The sequence below is a fragment of the Neolamprologus brichardi genome, chromosome 11 (genome assembly GCF_056152115.1).
Source record: "Neolamprologus brichardi isolate AB-2024 chromosome 11, ASM5615211v1, whole genome shotgun sequence".
Classification (NCBI taxonomy): Eukaryota; Metazoa; Chordata; class Actinopteri; order Cichliformes; family Cichlidae; genus Neolamprologus; species Neolamprologus brichardi.
The window spans coordinates 14,034,609-14,057,168 of NC_142114.1; the positions used below are offsets into that span (position 1 = coordinate 14,034,609).

At 42.1% G+C, this 22,560-nt stretch overlaps 1 protein-coding gene across 2 annotated transcripts in view; it reads right to left on the reverse strand.

Annotated features, from left to right (window-relative positions):
• plekhg4b (pleckstrin homology domain containing, family G (with RhoGef domain) member 4B) overlaps positions 1–22,560 on the reverse strand; it is a 29,186-nt gene that overhangs the window by 2,058 nt on the left and 4,568 nt on the right. The window contains exons 2-23 of one of the 2 annotated variants that reach the window (XM_035912341.2): positions 19,889–20,086; positions 17,700–18,933; positions 13,087–13,290; positions 12,397–12,520; positions 11,879–11,972; positions 11,259–11,345; positions 10,917–11,033; positions 10,397–10,495; positions 10,018–10,160; positions 9,767–9,905; positions 9,529–9,651; positions 9,276–9,437; positions 8,271–9,142; positions 7,424–7,673; positions 7,059–7,148; positions 6,497–6,721; positions 6,153–6,323; positions 5,883–6,060; positions 5,643–5,759; positions 5,175–5,453; positions 4,523–4,749; positions 364–433 (exon numbers count right to left, since the gene is read on the reverse strand). In XM_035912341.2, coding sequence (XP_035768234.1) covers positions 389–433; positions 4,523–4,749; positions 5,175–5,453; positions 5,643–5,759; positions 5,883–6,060; positions 6,153–6,323; positions 6,497–6,721; positions 7,059–7,148; positions 7,424–7,673; positions 8,271–9,142; positions 9,276–9,437; positions 9,529–9,651; positions 9,767–9,905; positions 10,018–10,160; positions 10,397–10,495; positions 10,917–11,033; positions 11,259–11,345; positions 11,879–11,972; positions 12,397–12,520; positions 13,087–13,290; positions 17,700–18,933; positions 19,889–20,086 — 5,178 coding nt within the window. In that variant the 3' untranslated portion in view covers positions 364–388. The remainder of the gene's footprint in view (positions 1–363; positions 434–4,522; positions 4,750–5,174; positions 5,454–5,642; positions 5,760–5,882; positions 6,061–6,152; positions 6,324–6,496; positions 6,722–7,058; positions 7,149–7,423; positions 7,674–8,270; positions 9,143–9,275; positions 9,438–9,528; positions 9,652–9,766; positions 9,906–10,017; positions 10,161–10,396; positions 10,496–10,916; positions 11,034–11,258; positions 11,346–11,878; positions 11,973–12,396; positions 12,521–13,086; positions 13,291–17,699; positions 18,934–19,888; positions 20,087–22,560) is intronic. The other variant, XM_006801375.3, reaches the window with a different exon arrangement.

Sequence of the window (22,560 nt, forward strand, 5' to 3'; positions counted from 1 at the left end):
AGCAAGGTTATTAAAAATGCAAAACTCACACAGATGCTATACAAAAAAAAAACACTCTTAAAACATAACATGCATGTGTTCAAGCATGCACGATCTCAATAACACGTGTTTTTATTATGATACGCGCTTCACCCTCATGCCAAAGAAGGTAGTGAAACATGAAAAAGAGCCAAACCACCCATCAGAAGGACAGCCCACTAAACCCAGTAAACCCATCAGGACAAACTCCCACAGAGCACACAACACAAAAGATGTTTTTTTCACACAGATTAGTATTCAGGCCACGGCTACATCCTCACAGTTGTTAATGAGGTTGTGAAGGGAACATTACAGATGTCCACCCCTGTGACATCGGTTACTTACTGAGCTAAAACCCCTCAGCTCTGAGTCAGACCAATGTAGACAGGCCTACTGCTATATGAGAGGTCTTGCTCTGGTAAAAACAAAAGAGCAAAAAGTAGTGAGTGAAACTATAGAAGCAACTACTTCTGCTTTAAGACATCCACCTTAAAAATAACATTTAAATAATCAGTTCCCCTTTACAGGACACTCGGCTTCATTAGTATAGCTGTCTAATAAGGAGTGTGCGCTTCGTAGCTAAAGATCCAGGTGTAGATAACGTGATGAAAACATATATATTTTCAAGAAAAGCCCTTAAAAGGTTTGCAGATGATGGACGGCCCGCTCTATGTGAAGTGCAGTATTATGTAAAGTAAAATTATAAGTAAATTATGTTTCCAGCTTGAAGTTTCTTTAAAAAGTACTTTTATATTTCTTGTTCAACAGTTTTTAAACTGTTTTTTGAACAGCTGTTCTTTACAATCCTGATGTTGTTGCTGTTTGCAAAAATAAACATTTCAGAGAGACATTTTAGAATAACATGAGCGTAGATGTAAATAACTGCTCATTTCTGCCTCAGCTGTTTTATCTTAAAAACTATAAACTACAATAACAGGCACATATAGCTGCAGCCAATCCAGTCAGTCATGGAGTTTCTTTGCAGAAATTGTTCAAAATGCTTTACAAACGTTGCTTGCTTCATCAAATTACAGCCTTATTTATGCAATTTTTGCCACTAATGTCCAAATGAGTCTGTCGAACTGTCATCACACTTTGGATCGTTTAGTTGTCTCGCGCTCGCGGGCATCGTCTGTGTATTTACGATTCAATAGAAAAGACTGCGTGCTGCAGCAGCTGCACCTGCCTCTCACGCTCGGGCTTAGAAAGAGAGAAAGATCACGCTTCCAGATTGAGAACGGCGAAAATGCGTGACAGATGAATTCAGAAATGAAGCCGACATGTTCAAAGATCAGCACGTTGCTGGGAGGGAGTGCATGTCTGAAAGGGGTTTCAGGAAATGTCACTTGGACTGAAAAGTCCTGTTGATTAGTTTTGGTTTGTTTGTGGTGACCTGTTATATATGTTGTACAAAGAGATGGTGTATTATTTAGCCCACCTGCGTTTATTAACTGAATGGAAAATGACTGTCAGAAACAAATGATGCAGTTGAATAACAGTGGAAACTGCTAACAGTAACCACAGTGACCACACATACAATTTAACACTTTTTTAAAAAAAGGTTTCCACAAAAACCTTACAGTGGGGCAAAAAAGTATTTAGTCAGCCACCAATTGTGCAAGTTCCCCCACTTAAAATGATGACAGAGGTCAGTAATTTGCACCAGAGGTACACTTCAACTGTGAGAGACAGAATGTGAAAAAAAAATCCATGAATTCACATGGTAGGATTTGTAAAGAATTTATTCGTAAATCAGGGTGGAAAATAAGTATTTGGTCACCTCAAACAAGGAAAATCCCTGGCTCTCACAGACCTGTAACGTCTTCTGTAAGAAGCTTTTCTGTCCCCCACTCGTTACCTGTATGAATGGCACCTGTTTGACCTCATCATCTGTATAAAAGACACCTGTCCACAGCCTCAACCAGTCAGACTCCAAACTCCGCCATGGCCAAGACCAAAGAGCTTTCGAAGGACACCAGGAAAAGAATTGTAGACCTGCACCAGACTGGGAAGAGTGAATCTACAATAGGCAAGCAGCTTGGTGTGAAAAAATCAACTGTGGGAGCAATCATCAGAAAATGGAAGACATACAAGACCACTGATAATCTCCCTCGATCTGGGGCTCCACGCAAGATCTCATCCCGTGGGGTCAAAATGATCATGAGAACGGTGAGCAAAGATCCCAGAACCACACGGGGGGACCTGGTGAATGACCTGCAGAGAGCTGGGACCAAAGTAACAAAGGTCACCATCAGTAACACACTACAACGGCAGGGAATCAAATCCCACAGTGCCAGACGTGTTCCACTGCTGAAGCCAGTGCATGTCCAGGCCCGTCTGAAGTTTGCCAGAGAGCACATGGATGATACAGCAGAGGATTGGGAGAATGTCATGTGGTCAGATGAAACCAAAGTAGAACTTTTCGGTATAAACTCAACTCGTCGTGTTTGGAGGAAGAAGAATACTGAGTTGCATCCCAAGAACACCATACCTACTGTGAAGCATGGGGGTGGAAACATCATGCTATGGGGCTGTTTTTCTGCCAAGGGGACAGGACGACTGATCCGTGTTAAGGACAGAATGAATGGGGCCAAGTATCGTGAGATTTTGAGCCAAAACCTCCTTCCATCAGTGAGAACTTTGAAGATGAAACGAGGCTGGGTCTTCCAACATGACAATGATCCAAAACACACCGCCCGGGCAACAAAGGAGTGGCTCCGTAAGAAGCATTTGAAAGTCCTGGAGTGGCCTAGCCAGTCTCCAGACCTCAACCCCATAGAAAATCTGTGGCGGGAGTTGAAAGTCCGTGTTGCTCGGCGACAGCCCCAAAACATCACTGCTCTTGAGAAGATCTGCATGGAGGAATGGGCCAAAATACCAGCTACTGTGTGTGCAAACCTGGTAAAGACCTATAGTAAACGTTTGACCTCTGTTATTGCCAACAAAGGTTATGTTACAAAGTATTGAGTTGTATTTTTGTTATTGACCAAATACTTATTTTCCACCCTGATTTACGAATAAATTCTTTACAAATCCTACCATGTGAATTCATGGATTTTTTTTTCACATTCTGTCTCTCACAGTTGAAGTGTACCTCTGGTGCAAATTACTGACCTCTGTCATCATTTTAAGTGGGGAAACTTGCACAATCGGTGGCTGACTAAATACTTTTTTGCCCCACTGTAACTGAGTGGCAACTGAGCGCGTTTTGTCTTGGTCTTTTCTGTTTTCCAGACTGCTACACAGAATCAAAGAGGCACATATGAACCACAAATAGGGAACAATGTGCCAAACAGTGTTGGTCAAGTTACTTGAAAAAAGTAATCAGTAATTAATTACTGATTACTTCCCCAAAAAAGTAATCCCGTTACTTTACTGATTACTTATTTTCAAAAGTAATTAATTACTTAGTTACTTAGTTACTTAGTTACTTTTTAAAAACATGATTTACAACCTGAATAGGCGATAAAGCGATAGATCTTTCAGCCCAATTCTACTTTTTCTACATAATCCATCATACAAAATGTAATCAAATGGAAAAGTCTCTTTTTAAAACTTGTTTTGTTAGTTTTAATCTTTTAACTTTATGCATGAAGCAAAATTTTAATTATATGCACCATTCTCTGACTGGAAGAAATTAGTTTAACATTTAAACCTATTTTCTGCACATTCCAGCACATAATAAATATATATATATATATATATAGTGTTTACCTTCACTCTTTCAGATGCAAGTAAAACACAGCAGAAAATAAATAAAGTCAAAGACTAGCGGTCCTTTTGCTCTATTTTCACCTGTAAAGCAGGAGTAGGGTAGGCGGAGGGTTATCCTGGTGCAGGTGTGCCACAGCGGTCAGTGGAAGGATACCGCAGTTTCTCTGTGAGTTTCCCATTACGTCGTAGCGCACTCGGTGCTTGCTTGGAAGTTTAGGGGGTTTTTTTCGCTGTAAAAAGAAGTTTTCTTCCCACGCACAACGGACACTAATGTTTTTGTCACTTTTTATGGAATCAAACTCAAAGTAAGGTCAGTACTTCCACGCTTTAAACGCTGCACGCTCATACTCTCTCCAGCACTCGATATATGATCCATTGTTGATCTGCACACAGCTGTTGTCACACACGTCGCACTCGCTTACGTCACTGTCATGAGACATTCTCGCAAGAAAATCACGGTTTTAGTAACGCAGTAACGCAGCGTTCCTACGGGAAAGTAACGGTAATCTAATTACCGTTTTTGCAATAGTAATCCCTTACTTTACTCGTTACTTGAAAAAAGTAATCGGATTACAGTAACGCGTTACAAGTAACGCGTTACTGCCCATCTCTGGTGCCAAAGTTAAATGACAACTTCTTAGAAAGCTGTAACATGAAAATTATCATAGGAGAAGGGAAGAAGTGAAGCTAGGCAGAGGTAAAGTATGAAAAAATGTGATGGCTGCAACAATACAGCCTCAGTTTTCTTTTACATATATAACAATAATATTGGCGGAAATCAAAAACTCACTGCTGTGATAAACTTGGTGCCTTGGGGCTGGAGGTCTTCATCTTTCTGGAAAATCGAGGGCTCTGCTATGGAGGATGGAGGTGTGGTGGAGCAGAGGAAAGAAGAGGACTCATTGTTGTTGTAAGAGTCCATGGTGGCGTTGGTGTGCCCGGGTATGGCGAGCGTATTCAGTCCTGTCACACTTTCACTGGATGTACACTGAGAGGATGTCTCAGAGCTCTCAATGACTGTCACAGAAAGCATAGAAAAAGATTAGATATATAAATAAAGCAATACAACATCAGCAAGAGAGGACACTGTTCACTTCATTCACAGCTTGAGTTTAAAATTTTCTGTCATTTGCACGTTATTAAAGCATTCAAAAAGACATTTATTTACACATTTTATGTGTAGGAATTTGTGACTTTGGTGACTCCTTGTGGTAGCAGCAAACACGACACCTAACTGCATGTTTTATTTACTTGTCTACTTATTTGTTCTATTGTTTATGTAATGCAATTTTGTGTAATAATTATGGGTTAGTTTGAAGTGCAAATTACCAAAGTTTGCTCTGTTCTGTGCTCTGTGATTAGATTGGATAAGGCTCACACTTGAGAAACTGTGAACAAACAAAACCAAAACAAAACCGGCGAATGCACATCTGGTCACTCACTCATGGAGGGCTGGCTCACGGTGTCCTGCTCCAGCTCATCTTCCTCTATGCAGTCATAGGGCCACTGGGTAAAGGAGGGAACGCTGCCTGTTGGGTGCGAAAGTGTGTGCGGGTGAGAGGGTGAGGAGTATAGGTGGAGATTGAGGGAGCCCAGCAGGGAGGAGGACGACTGGCTGCTGGAGGAGGAGGTGCTGCTGTTGGAGATTGTGGAGTGAGGCCTCTTGAACGAGGCCACGTGTTCAAATGAGGACACTGCGATGGACGCTCTCGTCCTCGACTCTGGCGTTAGAGAGAAGTGAAGTGAGCTGTTAGATAAGCAACAATGAAAATCAATGTTGTGGTACTTTTATTTTGTTATCACACCTTTAGAAAGATTAATGCATTAATTGTACTGATTATGACGCAAATAGCAAACACAGATATTCCATTAAAAAGAAAAAGAATATTTAGTTCCCAAAGTCAGCTCACCTGCGCCCTTCATGGTATACTCAATGGCTCTGTCACTGATAGCTGCGTCACTTGGCTTGATGTCCATGAACGGTTTGCTTCCAATTCCCATAGACACCATCTCCTGCATGCGCAGCTCTACAATCCCAACACAAAAACATCTCCAATGACAAAATGTTCGTGTGTGTCACCTTATTAGTTTTTTTGTATGATGCATTTAAGAGTTTGTGTCAAAGTGCACAGTCTGCCACAGAAACAGACCTCTGTTTCTGAGCGCCTGCCTCCACAGAATCTTCCCAATAATAGTTGTCCACACTGCCTTGACCTCTGCAGAGCTGGCTTGGAGTATAAACGTGTCTTGTGACTTCCTCCGACGGAACCAGATCTCAAAGCGTAGGCCGCTGTCACCGACATTTTCAGTCATGCCTATCTCTGCTGTCTATACAGAAAACAATAAGAATATAAAAGTAAAGCTCTACTCTAAAAGCAGTCCAGACAAAAAAAAATCCTCCTCAAACAATAAATTCTTACTTTGAAAGACTGTTTGTAGATGTAAATGTCATATCCTCCCTCTATCTTCTTGGTCTTACTGAAGAGGATGAGGTCTTCAAACAAGAAGACTTGGCGGAGGTATTTCCTGCGACCACACCAGACCATGAACTCATCCTGGCAGCGGAGTTGACCCTGTTCTTTCAGGTTCACCTGGAGAGGAAACATGGCTGCTTGCACACATCAGCGAGAACAATGCGATTCCTGGTGGGAGTCTGACCTTATTCTACTGTATCGCATTTAACACAATGAACTCCAGCAAAAATAGCTTTGATGACCTAAGTTTGAGTATCTCTGTTACATATCTGTGCCTGCCTATAACTTACATCACATCCTCGAATGGCGTCCATAGCCAACAGATCATTCCCATGGCGGAGCTGAAACTTGACCATCTCTTCTGCAGTGCGAAGGTCACTCAGCTCCTGCTCCTGGGACTGGCTGCACTCTTTTATCAGGTCTTTGAGCAACAGTGCATATTTACTCATCCTCTGAATGGGCTTCAGCAAGTAGGATGCCAGGTCCATCTTATCCCCAAGCTCCATCTGCTTATTCTGGAGGAAGAAATCATCATTACAGTTTTAAATACTGCTTGGATTGAAAAAAAAAAAAGAACTGCCATCACTTCATTCGTGGGTTTGCGATATCCTTACAAAAGCAGACATCATGAGGGATTGATGATTACAAACTACGTATGCCCTGAATTATATCCTGTTTTAACACCTAATTATGCTTAATTTACTGGATGCCGGATTAAAAAGAAGTTCAGTAAGCAGTAGGGTCATTTTCTCATAGACCTTTCTATAATCAGAGAGGTTGAAAGGTTGTTTTGCAGCCTGTATCCAGTCACTGTGTGAGGAATGTAACCAAAGTAAGAGATTCTAGACGCACCTTAAAGAATTCGTTCCCGTGGCTGCTGAGCAAAGCGTCGGACTGCGGCTTATTTTTGCTGTACAGAGCATACATTCCAAACTGATCCTCCTGCACACAACATTAACAAGTTACAACACTACAGCAAAATGTATGCTGACATGTCAGTATGATTCCCAAAGCATGCTGAATGATTCAGAGACTGTAAATTCACCAGGTACTTTCATTTTGTTGCTGAGTACATGAGCACACAAGCAATAACGGACCAGTGTGGGATAATGAAACAATCACTACATGACAAACTAAGCTAGTAACTGTACAGCAACACATCTCGATGAAGCCACGAGACCTGAAAGCTGTTTCTAATTAAGTGTAAGGATACTCACATGCCGCAGAAAACAGCTACTGATGGACAGCGGGGATTGGGTGCACGCCTCCAGCTCTTTTAAGAAATACTGGCTGTGGAAGTCCCACAATTTCTCCACATTCCCAAAAATGATGCTCCGTTTCCCCCGCAGGTCCTGAGGCAAATCGAGGCGCTCCATTTCGGGGAAATAGTGCTCAATGATGTAGCTGAGTGAGCGAACGTACTCCCTCTCTGTGGAAATCATTTCGTCCATGATGTGCTGCACCTTACTGTTGAACAGACGCATCAGGGTTAAGACTGAGAACAACAGGGACGATAATGTGGACAATTTTGATTGTTTGACAGAGAGTCGTCTCCCCCCCCCAAAAAAAAAAACCCAAACAAAAACAAAACAGTTTAAAAAAAATCCAAATCTGAGGGTTAGATTTGTTCGCCTTCATTTCATAATATAAAAAGTTGAATATTTTGGCTGGTCTGGGTTGTTTTTACCTGTAATAGTTACAGATACGCAAGTCTATGACTAATCTGACAATAACTGACTGTAACACCATTAAAGTAATACCACAAGACTGTCATTAAAGCCTAGTAATCACCTGAAACTACACATTACTTTTTAACAGGTCGGTTCCAAGAAAGTATGAGGCAGGTTTAAAGCAGTTACTTAATATGAGAATTTGAAGGCTTTTTAAAAACTTCACATGACTGGTTTAACAGGACTGAGGCTGGTGTAGTTTGTCATGAAAATGTTAGTTTGTGTGGTATTTTTTTTCATCTCTTACAAAAATATCTTAAACGTGTTGTTTATAACTACGTACTCATCAGATTCTATCCCAGCGTATTCTTGATATAACTGATTAATTCCTCACCTGCTCTGTTTCTTTCCATCTCCATCGCTGCGCCTGGTATGGATCCTGCAGGGCGTAGACATGCTGCGGCTGCGGCCTAGCGTGGGGCTCATCACATCAGGTCTCTGCAGCTTCTTCTCTGCAGACACGTTATTGGTCACCTCCAAACCCTTAATGTAGACGCCTGTATATCCGTGAATGTGACTGACATCCGAGTGGGTGCTGTCTCTCGGGGATAGCTCATGGCTCATGGTCTTCTTCATGATCTTTTTCATGGGTTGCTTGCGCACCCGGGAGGCTCCAGAGTAGATGGGCTCGGAGCGGCAGGAGACGATCGAGTCGATAGTGCAGTCGCTGTCTGTGTCATCAAACATGGGTGGGCTCTGTCTCAGTTTGCTCTCGCTGTCGGGGGAGAAAGTGAAGTGCGATGAAGAGGAGATTGAACTTGTGGGACTCTTGGAAAAAGGCCTGACAGAGAGATTTTTGTTGTCCTCAAAATTTAATGGCTTAATTGCTCCAGGTAAACGCACACATCCATTAGCTCCACGCTGCTCTGGAGTGATGATCTGAACTTCTGCAGGCTTCAGAGAATCCGGCGTATCGGCAGCTGTTGAGTCCTGAGCTGCTGCCGTGGCTCGAGCCAAAGTCTCTTCCAGCTGCTGCTTGGTCTGTTTACATTTGTGCCACACGGCATTCCACTGCTGCAGCTGCTCAGGAGACTCCAGTGAAAGCACCATGTCATTAAGCGTGCTGAAGTTTTCCATGGAGAATTTGGATGCTTCAGTGCAGTAATCCTGTAGGACCTGCACCACAGAGGGCGAAAATCTTCCCCCTGGGCTCGCCATACTCAGTTGATGGAAGTAATCCTGACAGTGATCCATCCACTGGTTTGCCTACAGGTGTAAAAAGGTGGTTTAAATATGTTAGATATACACAATATGGCTAAATACAAACCGTTCAGTGTTCAATCTTTTAAGAAAGGTCATCTATTAAAATGTGGTATCATTTTGCATGAATTTGACTTACCGAATCATAGAACTCATACAGGTTGGCTAGGATATCTAGCTTCGCCTTCCTTTGCTCAACTCTGCTCAAAATGGACCCCAGATGTTGTTTAAAGTCGAGAAGAACCTCTGGAAGGGCCTCTGGAGATTCTTTGACCAGCTGCAGGCCACGTCTCTGCTGGTTCTGTGAGCGAAAAAGATAAATTTAGCACTGAATCCTTTCTAAAAGTTAAATATAACATAATCAGTTTACGTAAAAGTTGAGGTATCTTTACCACTGATTCCTCCAGAAATTGGCTCATGCTCTCTCTCATCTCCTTTATTTTGGCTGCAGACAGAGTTAATGATTCCAAAGGCGCAAGCTGCTTCTCTCCCGCTACACTGAACCAAAGTTTGATCTGAAAAAGAGAAAGGAATTGTCAATTACTGAGGATGCTTTTTTTAAAGAGATAAAAAAAAACAAGAAAAGCTCTGCAGAGCAGGTGGGAATATGGTACTTAATGTAAAAGTCACCTGCTGAGTTTGCTCGTCAAACCTGTGCGCCTCCAGCAAGCTCTCTAACTGCTTCTGTGACTTGTTTGAAAGGATCACAAGCTTATGAACTTCTTCATCTACTTGATTGTAGAGTGCATTTAACATGTCGACAGTGTCCCTGAAAAAAAATGAAAAACAATATTCAGACAGGTTACAAGAAGTTTCTTTTAATCTTCATGGGTACTACTCGTTATGACCATTGGGCACTATTGCGTCCTATCATGATCTACCTGTAGTTTTCATTGTCGCAGGCTTCTTCCTTCCTGATACGGGCAAGTACAGTTCCACCTTCCAGACGGAGTCGGTTTAGACAGGTGTCATCTAGTACACACTTCATGAGATGCTTCTGCTTTTCTAACACCTCAGACACCTCCTGACATAAACACGGACAGGGGTAAATGGATGGTCATATTTACATAGTAGATCAAGGTTATTAACCTTCTTCTTCTTTTTTTTTTTTTTTTTTTACAAATATCCTGGAAACTAAGAATGAAACAAACTGTTAAACATTTTACTACAAAAAAAAAAAAAACCCAGCAGACATCTATTGTGTGTGAGTGGAGACACATAAATCAGCAGGCCAGACTGTTTGCAGGGCTTTGCTCTGACCTTAGAGGTCTTTAGGTTGCTGCTGGCGCTCAGTGAGCTAATAGACTCCTGAAGGGAGGTGATGGCCGCACTACAGCTGGCGGCAAAAGGTTCGATTTTCTGTAAGTAAAAGAAGACAAGAGGAAGAATGAAAGCAAGGGAAGTGAGACTGTTAACACCTACAGTGTCAAAACAGCGATATTACCAAATGTGAAACTGATCATGTTTCAACTGGCTTGCTGGTGGGAGAAGTTTGCCTTTGGGGCTTTCTGCCAGAACGCTTTTCTTTTTTCCCCCCTTTACATTATTTTCAGTACTCAGCTATAATTTGTTTTAGACAGCAAAATCCTTGGTTACATTAGTCACGTCTTAGTAAGATTTCAAAGCAAACTTCTCCTATGTTTATCTGGCTTAGAGGTGCATTGCCCTGTAAATCTGGGTGTCTTTTTTCATTATGAAATCAAGCATCTAACCATGAAACTGGAAAAAAGGTATTACATACATGTTTACACTCTACTCCAGTCGCCTTAGTCACACTCACCTGTCTGAACTGGATCCAGTGGTTGTGATCGTAGTGGAAGGTGCCCTCCAGGTCTCGTGTGAGCTGGGTTTGGTCAATGTACTTCAGCAGGGCCTTCAAAGATGACACGGTTTCTGTCTGGAGAAAAAGAAAAACATAAACAAACATCCAGTTTTCAGTCACAGCACGTCTCCTGCACAGCTTAAAAAAATCTCTGTCATCACGGCTTGCAGTAACAAGATCAGATAAGAAACTTTCAAAAGTCATCCCTGTAACAAATGGAAATGAATTCTTGCAAGTGTGTAAACAAAATTAGGCCTAGCCTTCACCAACATGAATACTGCACATTTATTCTATTTTTACCTGTACACTGATGTCTCTCTCGGGTTTGCTTGCTACCTCCTTGTCCGACAGGAACAGAACTGAGTAAAGTGCATGTGGTATTAAAGTCTAGAAAAAAACACATGAGCATGTTTTATTTAAGATAAACTTAAGGCACATAAATTATAATACAGCATATAGCTCTTATGCTATGAACAGCTAAGTACTGTGCGTTCAAAGTGACTTCGGATGTTTGTGTCAAGGTTTACAGCATTATCACCTTTACATCAGGAAGAAATGTATTATCATAGTATGATATCTCTCCTGCGAGTCAGCTGCAGCCAGCCTGCTCCCAGCGTGTGGTTAAAAGCAGACAAGCAAGGACAGGCTCCTCTGCGAAAGCCCTGAGGCCAGCCTTTTTCAGAAAAATGTCTTGGAAGTGCGTACACTACAAGTTTAAGGTGTGCCTCTTAAAAAGAAAAAACACACTATGCCAGAGACAGAGAGGCAGAACAAAAGGAAATGTGTAAGGAATGAGGCAGTATTTTATCTCTGACAGAGAGACACATACCGGTAACATTACAGTGCAGGAGGCAGCAGAGGGCCTGAAAACTCTCCGGGTGTGTTGGAGGGTAATTACATGTTTTCCAGTGTGGGCTCACCTGAAACTCAGACAGCGATGACAACAGAGCTGGAACAGGCTGCTGCCTTCTGCAGTCTATTACAACAGTTATACCTTGATCACGCCTTTCTTTCCTAAAACCAAAGCACTACAGTTATTGTAGCATCTGTCAAAAACATGATGGCATGTGATACAATATTTTGACACCTGACAAATTTGTACACGAACACAGATTTTTGTGATGATGAAGTGACACTTAAAGTTAAGTTTCAGACTTTCTAAGCAATTTTGTGGGGATGGATGTTGACCTTAAAGCAAACACATTGTGTTGTCTAATAAGAGATCTAATAAGGGATGAAAAAATATGTTCAACTATACTTAATAGAAAGACTTCTTTGTTCTATAGCTCCAAATAAAAGCTGGAATGGAAAGAAAACTGGAAAAGTGTTAAAAACACTAGCTTGGATGGGACCGAGTTCACCTTAGAAGTTAATGATAGGTGTAGAAGTCATTTTTAACCCAGACAAAATAAACCGGCACACTGCATGCATGACTTACCGCAGAGTTGAGTAGTAGTAGCTAAGTAAGCACGTCAGATCGTGGACGGTGCAGGTCTCACTTGCCCACAATGGAGCTCTTGTGCACACCTGCACCACTGCTCTCCCACTACGGTCTCTGGTCCCTGGTAGAGAGAAAGCAGAGATGGGGGTCAGAACTTAGCTCTACTTTCTTCCCACACCAAAAATATAACTGCTCAAGCTTCATAGTGATATGACAAACTAATGATTTTTAGAGCAAAAAAGTTTTGGAAATGCCAGTTCGATAAAAAACAAGGAGAAATATCACTCACATAATAAAAACACACATTTTTAATGGTTTTGTCTAGGCCTCCCTTAGATAGATAGTTTAGTAGATGTTTCAGTTTCTATTGCTGTTGCTTTTTTAGCATCAATAGCAAAGTTTAACATTCCATTACCTTCGCTTTTTTGGGGGGGAGAAATTTTTCCACTTAGGCAAGTAATGCTATGTGTTATTTTATTTTTGAATGATTTCAGTATTGAAAAAAATGTAAATAAAGTGCACATTTTTAAGATGCACAGAAATGTTGGAAATCAGAAACGTGATAAAAAATGAGCAAATACGATCAAGATTAAAACTCATATATGGAAATTGATATTAATTAATGAGAAAATGGATGGATGGAAATAATTTCAGTACAGGCTGATGGGTGAATCAGCTGTCCTTTACCTGGCAGAATCACAGCCGCTGATGTGAGCAGCTCCTGATTGACCTCTGACACCAGTTTGGGGAAGGTTAAATTATAGTCACATGATGAGCTTTGTACCGAGGCCACTCTGATTGTTGTCCCATTTGCAGCTTTGGGACTGTGTGACTCTTCTCCACTAGCTCTGTGCCGCCTGCTTTCACTGTTCAGGCTGTCGTTACGCTGTCCTGTAAAGACAAATTAAAAAAAAATCTGAGCACTAGTCTGATGTTGACTAAGCAAGCAATCAACAACACAGTGCAATCAATAGAAATTAGAAGCTTCCTTTCACTTCTGTACTCTCTTTCCTAGCGGTGATACCTCATGAAAGTGTGTTTATTAGTGGCCAGCTAAGTGCACTCAATTAGTGAGTCATCACAGAGTCCAGGTGTTTAGTCAGGCTGAGTCACAGGCAGACTCTCATACCTGCACCTCCTCCTATTCACTTCTACATAGCTCAAGGCTCTTTTTACAAGAATTGTGTTCCTGGCATTTTTAATTGATACCACAGTTTACAGACCTGAACCTGAGGCTGCAAACCTGCATTCTAATATCCAATCCAGTATCTCTACATCCTACAGGATACTTCATGGTGTCTTGGCCAACAACTGGGATGAAATGGACAGATGAGCATGCACGGTACATAATTAGAATTAATCAACAGAAAATAGTGGTCCAGAAGCTAAAATCCCTGAAAACACTGATTTTATCATGTGTGATGTGACAATTTGCTGCTTTTCTTTGTTCTACATGATAACTAATTGAATTTTTGTGGTTTTTGGACAGTATATATGCCATTTTAGTTTTAAGTTTTTTAAAAAGTACTCCAACTATTAACAGAGCCTAAAACTTTACACAAACTCAGTGTTATGTCTATAATAAATTTGCAGTTATCTATCTGTGATGTGTTGTCTGTATAAGCAGTTTGAGTATTGTCCTGCTCTGTTCTGTGATAATAAGCCCTCCCAGCTCAGCCTCTATTGTCTTCAGAGAATTAGTGCATTTCCTGTGCGACTGTGTGACCAAGCTTGTGTTTGCTGCAGGTTTCCTAAAATGCTTTGTTTTGACAGGAAGTGACAAAAGTAGGCTAAAGCTTCCTGTGTATTGTCTTGTGTCACAGTCTGCTTTCTATCTTCTGTGTTTGACACTTTTTTAAGTCATCAAAGACTAAACAAGCACTGGTTATTATCACTTAGTGATCACATATAAGATTCAGGATATTTGTTGGTTCATATCACAAGTAATTTAATCAGTCATAGAGTCTTTGTTTTTCAGACTTGTATGAGTCAGCGAGCTTTCGGGTTTCTATAGTTAAAAGACAAAGGCTCAATTTATAAAAGTTTGTTTTCCAAAAACATCCCCAGCAGCTAATTTGTTCACAAGTTAAACTTGTGTAAACGAGCAACCCATCTGGGATTGCTGCAGCCCCCATTCCTGATAAGGCTCATCTCACTATAGGATGCCAGTTTTTACAGAATTTACACGACTTTCTATAATGTTGTTGGAAAAACCTGCTTGCCAAAAGCTGAAATTCAATCCCTCTGAAGTAATCTCTGAAAAATCTGATTTAACTACTGTATTTTTGCCCAGTGCTGTTTTTTCAACATAATTAAAACCACTTTTATTTTAAAAAACACAAATACTCACAGCTAATGTCTGGCACTGCCCGATGTTAAGTACTAGAGAATGAACAAAACTGCCTTTTTTAACCTCACATTTCAATTCACGGAAGAAGCTCTAAAAACAACATGATTCCCTAGGTGGTACTCTCACATCACTGTTTTCCTGAGCTACCCAGAACGCACCAACAGAAAACAAAACAGACTGACAGCAGTAAAGAAAACACGGGATTGGGACTAAAGTGGTCTTTCCAGGGTTGGGCTGTACCTGTTCCCTCAACGTGCCAAAAAACACACAGAGTGGGCTGTGAAAGGTTATCTGTCACCAATCGGAACGAAGTAGCTGAGTGTTATGAGCACTCAGACTCCAACTGTAGTCATCTAATGAACTGTTATAGCCAGTCCTGCTGCAGGCTGTTATTGCAAAACCACCATCTAGCTATTAAGAGGTTTTCATAACCTCAGGGTGTATTATTTGATTAAACATGATGATTTAACCATCGGTAAATCAAACCTGTTAAAACTGAAGATGTTTCAGATTCTGTCAAATTTTTGAAAATGCCTGTGCAGTTTTCTAATACTACAGGGTACTGTAGAGTTTACCAAAGAGCGCTCAAAATCAGAAGTACAGAGGCATTTCTCAGAGATTTATCACAGATTAAATCATCAAGTTATTTAATCAATAACTTGGACTTTTTACTACACGCTGTCTCCCTCACATATCTTTATGTGGAATTCTACCCAGCCCATCCCCCTCATTAACAAACAAAAAAAGCAGCTAGCGATGACATATCAACACTGTTTCTTTCCTTCCACCACTTGCTTCCACTTAAACTTAGAATTCATTTCTAAGTTTTATTAATCACAGCGCACTTACCTGCATGCACATAATTACCATGCACGTAGTTACCTGCATGGCAAGGCCTTGCCCATTCAGGTAGGTACATACATGTATGAACTTATGCTTGCATGTATGTCAGGATTTTTAGGCTACACTTGGTGTGGATTTTATCCTGACTGTGAAACACTTTTTAATTGTGTCTTTTAAAAAGTACAAATAAATTACTTTTACGATTTTATTAGTGAATATGTACTACAGCACCACCACAAGCCTGGGGTTAACACAATTTAAAGTGTCAGTGTTCACAGTAATGAAGGAAAATATGCAACTACAATACATCCTTAGTGTAGTAATAAATAGGCAAAAAGTGCCACTCTCTGGACTAGAGATTGTTTACAAAATAATCCAGATAATGCTAATGATGTTACAAATGACCTTCTTATAGACTCTGATGGTTGACACGTCTGTCTTCTTGTCTTGTTAGAACTTAGAACAGCATTTGATACTGCTGATCACAAGGTTTTCCTACGGAGATTAGAAGACGCTAATATTAAAGGAATCATAGACTCCATATTAGATAGACTCCTCTCTGTACAGGTAATGCAAGGGTTTTTCATGTGTGAAATGTAGTTATGGAGTTCCACAGAGTTCTGTGCTGGGACCACTACTTTTTACATTACACGTGCTTCCCTTAGGCAACATTATTAGAAAACAGTGCATATACTTGCTACCCAGATGAAACTAGATGATACAAATCAATTAGTTAAACTACTGGCATGTCATAAAGACATACCAGCCTGTATGCAATTTTCTTTCTTGTTACATTTGGTCCTAAAAATCTTAGAAGCACGGTGCCCAGCTTACTCTGGATGGCATAACTTTGGCCTCTATTAACACCTTATTTACTATTTTAAAACAAATATGTAGGACTGCCTGCACAACATTTGCAAAATTAGAAACATTCTGTCTCATTCATTACTTCTAGGCTGATAATTATAATTCATTCTCATCAGGTAGTTCTAAAAGTTCCCTAAAAGTATTCAGTTTATCTGGAACATTGCAGTAAGAGTACTAAAAAGATGAGAAGGAGAGCATATTTCTCCAATATTAGCCTATTTTCATCAACTCCCTGTATTTAAAATCCTTCTCCTGATATATGAGGTCTTGAATGATCAGGCAGCGCCATATCTTAAACAATGCACTCTTACTTCACTCTCAGACTGCAGGCTTACTTGTATTTCTTAAGAGTTTCTAAAAGTAGAATTGGAGGCAGACCCTTCAGTGCCGAGTTTAAATTTGTGAGACAGACACCCCCTCTCTACGTTATCAATACTTTCGTTTTTGATAAAGCTTATAGTTAGGGCTGGATCAGGTGACCCTGAACCATCTCTTTGTTATTCTACTATAGACTCAAACTGTTGAAGCACTCTGTCTGAGGTGCTTTTCTTAGTATGTTTTGTCCTGTCTCCTTATGTTCTTCTTTTTCTTTTCTCTTTCCTCTCATCTCCCAACTGGTTGCAGCAGATAGCTGCCCCTCCCCGAGCTTAGTTCTGCTGGAAGTTTTTTATTTTTTGCTAAAAAGGAGTTTTTTCTTCCTACTGTTACAAAGTCCTGTGCTGATAGGGGGGGGTGGAAGTAGCTTGTTTGTTGGGTTTTCTCAAGGATACTGTATGATCACCTTACAGTATAAATTGAGTTTAATTAATGCTCCTGATATCCGTCGGAGGTTAGTTAGCACCAGCATATTTATGTATTGTTTATCAGGTGTAAATAGGTATTTTAGCCATTTGGTTCGTTCATTCCTGTTTCTTGAGAAATTTCTTAAGTACCCGCTAAATGAATTGCAGCAATTTTGCCATGATAGGATTTTCAGGACGTGAGCCACCAACTGGCTCCTGTGTCTTTACATTTGGCTAGGATCAATTAATTGCTAGGTTTGTTGTGTTCATGACATTACTGATCATAATAATGATTATATATAATGACTACATTTCAAATACTGCACTTGAAATTTACTTGAAAAGCATAAAAAAAACATTTATAAGCAAATGTTCTTTATGTATTGGTCCAAAACATGACCAACGTTTATGACTTTAAGTGTAATTTTTGTGCACTGAGGTTTAACATCAGGACTTACCCGACTCATCCTTGCTGTTTCTCCTCTCAATTCCAGGAATTATGGCCTCCACATCTAGCTTTCCAAAACGAAAAGCATAGTTTAGTTTTTTGGGTGAAATTCCGGCTGATCCTCCAGAAGAAGATCGTTCCCGGTGGCCTTTAACCTGGCCTGCTTTGTTAGTCCTCTCCAGTGACTTGGAGCGCCTTTCTGCTCGTCTCTCAGCACTCCGCAAACCTCTCTGTAAGTAAAGTAAAGGTGTGCTAGGTCTGGAGTCATCACTGCTGAGCCATCCCCGGCTACCTAACCTCCGCGATGAATGTTCTCTGGAGGAGGTCTGCGTGTCGGGACTGTTACCCGGTGTCACAGTTCTCTCTCTTAGGGTAGCACTATGCTCTGAGCTCTCCTCCAAGATGGATTCAGAGCTCGACCCAAGGGTCATGGGATTCTGTAGTGCTTCCATGTAAGATTTTCTGAAAAGTCTCCTGGTCTCAAAAGTTGCAGAGTCTCTGTGGAGACGGCGCCGAGGGCCTGGGTTACTGAGGTCTGTGCTGAAAGAGAGCATCTTGGACCCCAGTCCTCCCTCTCTTGCACTGCTGTCCTCACCGCCCTTTCCTGTACCACACTCCTCAGTGAGACTTTTTATTTTAATCTTGGGTATAGCATTGTCAGCTGTGCTGGTGCTATGACTCTCACTGCTAGAGTCCATGCGGTTTCTGTTCGGGGAGTTGGGCTCAGAGAAAATGGAATCAGCTCCCTGAGAATGCAGGGACTCTCTGGAGCTGCGATGGCTGTCCAGAGTCCCCGTAGATCCGCTGGTGCTGCAAGTGCTGAGATGGGCACGGAAACCACCTCGGCTGCAGTGCGCTTGCATTATAGCGTCTGCTGTGTTGCTGACAAAGAGCGGGTTGGCCACGTTCTTCCACGGTGTCCTGAACACAGCCGTACCAGTGGTAAGCAGACAGTTCTGTAGCGGATGCAGGTTTCGGTCACGTGTTACATTCTGTAAGAACTCAGCTGTGAAGATGCTGCCGTACATGCTCTCTGAAATAGGGATTTCTGCAATGGCCTGCCCACTGATCGACAAACATTTTATCACTAGCTTGGCAGCCTTGCGTCCTAAAGGAACAATTTGTAGGTAGAAATCTCCTTGCTTTAATCTGACTTTATGCAGAGGTGCAAGCTGCAGGACAACTTTCTCATGGATGCAAAGAGGCCATCCCTCATGATAAAAGAGCAAGCCTCTGAACTTTACCTGTGAAGAGAAAGAGAAGTCAGTCAGTACTCCCGTAAAACATTGTTATCATATATGTGAGTCATGCCTCAGCTGTGGTACGACTTGGATCATTTCAACTGACATCTGCAAAGCAGTATTTAAACACATGTTTAGCTGTAAAGGCAAGAGGCAAGGTGTTTTCATGAGGCGCACTGAGTGAATCACTGTCAGCTAAAGACGAAAACCTGTCTGATCAGGCCCGTTTTCACAGCAACCACAACACAAATCCGTGTTGTGACAGCATGAAACCCTAAGAGCAAAAACACGGTGCTCAAGGGTTGGCTTTTTTCATCTCTTATGAATGTCATGGCAAAGGCTAAGGATGTGATCTTCCTCCGAAGCCTCTCATATTGCCTACATTACAAAGACTCTCATGCACAGCAAGCAGTTCTCAGGGGCTAGGCTTAGATGAAACTATTGCTCTGTGGCTATCGTCACAGTGTAATCACCAGAGAGATGAATGCAGAGGAATAAAGTTTCAGTGCTTTGGTGATAGGGCCCTAACCCACAGCAATCAAAGCTTTTGAGAGAGAATATTGAATTTCATGCTGGACCCTAGAGTCCATGGTTCCCTCTCAAGCACTCCACAGTTTCCCTGTGTTTCGCTATTCAGAGAATGATGGCTGCTTTTCAACTTGTTGCCTGTTTCCGGAACAATAATCAACTCTGTTTCAGTCTCACTTTTCCCACTCAGGAAAAATATTCACACTCAGCAGAACTGTTCACAGTTTAACTTCTAGTTGTTTATCTCTTTCCAGACAGTGAGATAGTTTTGGTTTCTTTTCTTAAATCCCCATGTCCTCTCTCTATATTTCTATCCATCTTCACTTCCAAACACAGATTGGAATAAAAAAAAAAACAGACATATAAAAAAATACAGACATTCTTGGTTTCCTCAATTTAACCTCAGATACCATTACTATCAAGCACTCACACAGGTTTCTTTCTGTATGATCTGTAGGATCCTCTTGGCAGGAAGCAAGAAGTCGATGAGGCAGCGGAGTCCGTCTCCACGATATTGCCTCTCCACCACGCTGAACAGCTGCCAGAGGACGGTGACAGCAGTGGCACTGAAGGGACGGTACAGGGCAGACAAAGTGCTCTGGATACAGTTGTCCAAAGACTCAGCGTCCTGAGAAAAACAAGAGACGGGTACATAAACATATAAGCAGATGTGACTCTAAATAAGTGACTTCCAGTCTTTTTGACATGGAGATTTTGAGATATTTTTTAATGAATTGCCAATTTTTGCTTTTCCAGTTGTAAAAGCAAGAATTGAATAAAAGCAACAGTCTGACAATTTTGTGTGTGTGTGCGTGTGTGTGCCATCCCCTTGCCAGTACTTTTTACAATTCAAATATGTCTACTTATAGCCTCAGTGCTGTGTAAAGGAGTTTTCAGATTTTTGAAGTTTCCTGGATTTTACAAGAAAAGAAGAAGAGACAAACATTTCATAGTAAGATGTTTCTTGGAGTCACAGGTTAGTAACTCCTAGTACATACAGCTTGTAACAATTTCCTTGAAACGCAATGCATGTGACAATCAAATAAAAGCTATCTGTGCACAGTATACAAATATATAACTAGATAAACATATGCATACAGGATCCCATTTAGCCAGACTGTCAGGAAGTTTGAACATGACAGGGAATATCAGGCATCCCGGCAGAGGGGAAACACCTGGTTACCATGACGTCACCTTCAGCTAACACAAACAGGCAAACTGGAAAGTCCAAACTGGACTCCAGTTGCGATCAGGACGGTGGAACATGACCTTCCAACAGCATCCGTGTTGCCACATAGTATGATCTGACCCCTACATGACCCGGGCCATCGCCATTGGTCCCCCAAACTGCATGTCCAACACAGTTTGACTGATGATGAGGACAGGATATTTGGGATTACAACAGATCTGAATGAGGATGACCTGTAGTAGTAGCCGGAGTCATGGTTCAAGCTATGACCTTCCTCTGTTCTGTCGGTGCCAAGGCCAAACATCACTCCAGTATGTGTCCTTCCTGAATGGAACATAGCTGTGGAATAGAGACATCTGTCTCTCATGATAAGCGCATAGATAAATAGCAATGTCAGGAAATGTCTCACATATAACAACTTTGGGTGACACTTTATAAGACAGCCCACGACTAAGGGCATAATATTCCTGTATGAACTTATTTGAAATTCTAATGTTTACCGACAAATATTTAAAGGTAGATACACATTTATATATAAAAGTTATGTTTTTTTTAACAATATAAATATTATAAGTTAAAAAAAAAACAAAAAAAAAAACAATATAAATATTATAAGTGAAGCAAAAACTCGGGTGTGGGAGGAGTTCGGAGAGGCCATGGAAAAAGACTTTCGGACTGCCTCGAAGAGGTTCTGGCAAACCGTCAGGCGTCTCAGGAGGGGAAAGCGGTGCTCTACCTGCACTGTGTATAGTGCTGGCGGAGCGCTGCTGACGTCGACTGAGAAAATTGTCAGGCGGTGGAAGGAATACTTCGAGGACCTCCTTAATCCCACTGACGCGTCTTCCAAGGAGGAAGCAGAGTCTGGGGATGAGGGGAATGACCCGCCAATTTCTGGGGGCGAGGTCACTGAGGCAGTTAAACAACTCCTTGGTGGCAGAGCCCCTGGTGTTGATGAGGTCCGCCCCGAGTTCCTGAAGGCTCTGGACGTTGTAGGGCTGTCCTGGCTGACACGCCTCTGCAATGTTGCGTGGAGATCAGGGGCAGTACCCGTGGATTGGCAGACCGGGGTGGTGGTCCCCATCTTTAAGAAGGGGGACCGGAGGGTGTGTTCCAACTACAGGGGGATCACACTCCTCAGCCTCCCCGGGAAAGTCTATGCAAGGGTGCTGGAAAGGAGAGTTCGTCCGCTAGTCGAACCTCTGATGCAGGAGGAACAATGCGGTTTTCGTCCTGGTCGCGGAACACTGGACCAGCTCTTCATCCTCTCGAGGATACTTGAGGGTGCATGGGAGTTTGCCCAACCAGTCTACATGTGTTTTGTGGACTTGGAGAAGGCATTCGACCGTGTCCCTCGGGGTGTCCTGTGGGAGGTGTTGCGGGAGTATGGGGTGTCTGGCCCATTGCTACGGGCCATTCGATCCCTATACAACCGTTGCAAGAGCTTGGTTCGCATTGCCGGCAATAAGTCGGACTCGTTCCCGGTGGGTGATGGGCTCCGCCAGGGCTGCCCTTTGTCACCGGTTCTGTTCATAATTTTTCATGGACAGGATTTCTAGGCGCAGCCAAGTGGCGGAGGGCTTTCGCTTTGGTGGCCTCAGGATCTCATCTCTGATTTTTGCGGATGATGTGGTTCTGTTGGCTTCATCGGGTGAGGGCCTCCAGCTCGCACTGGAGCGGTTCGCAGCCGAGTGTGAAGCAGCGGGAATGAGGATCAGCACCTCCAAATCTGAGGCCATGGTTCTCAGCCGGAAAAGGGTGGAGTGCCCACTCCGGGTCGGGGATGAGGTCCTGCCCCAAGTGGAGGAGTTCAAGTATCTCGGGGTCTTGTTCGCGAGTGATGGGAGAAGGGAGCCGGAGATCGACAGACGGATTGGGGCTGCAGCTGCAGTAATGCAGACGCTGCACCGTTCCGT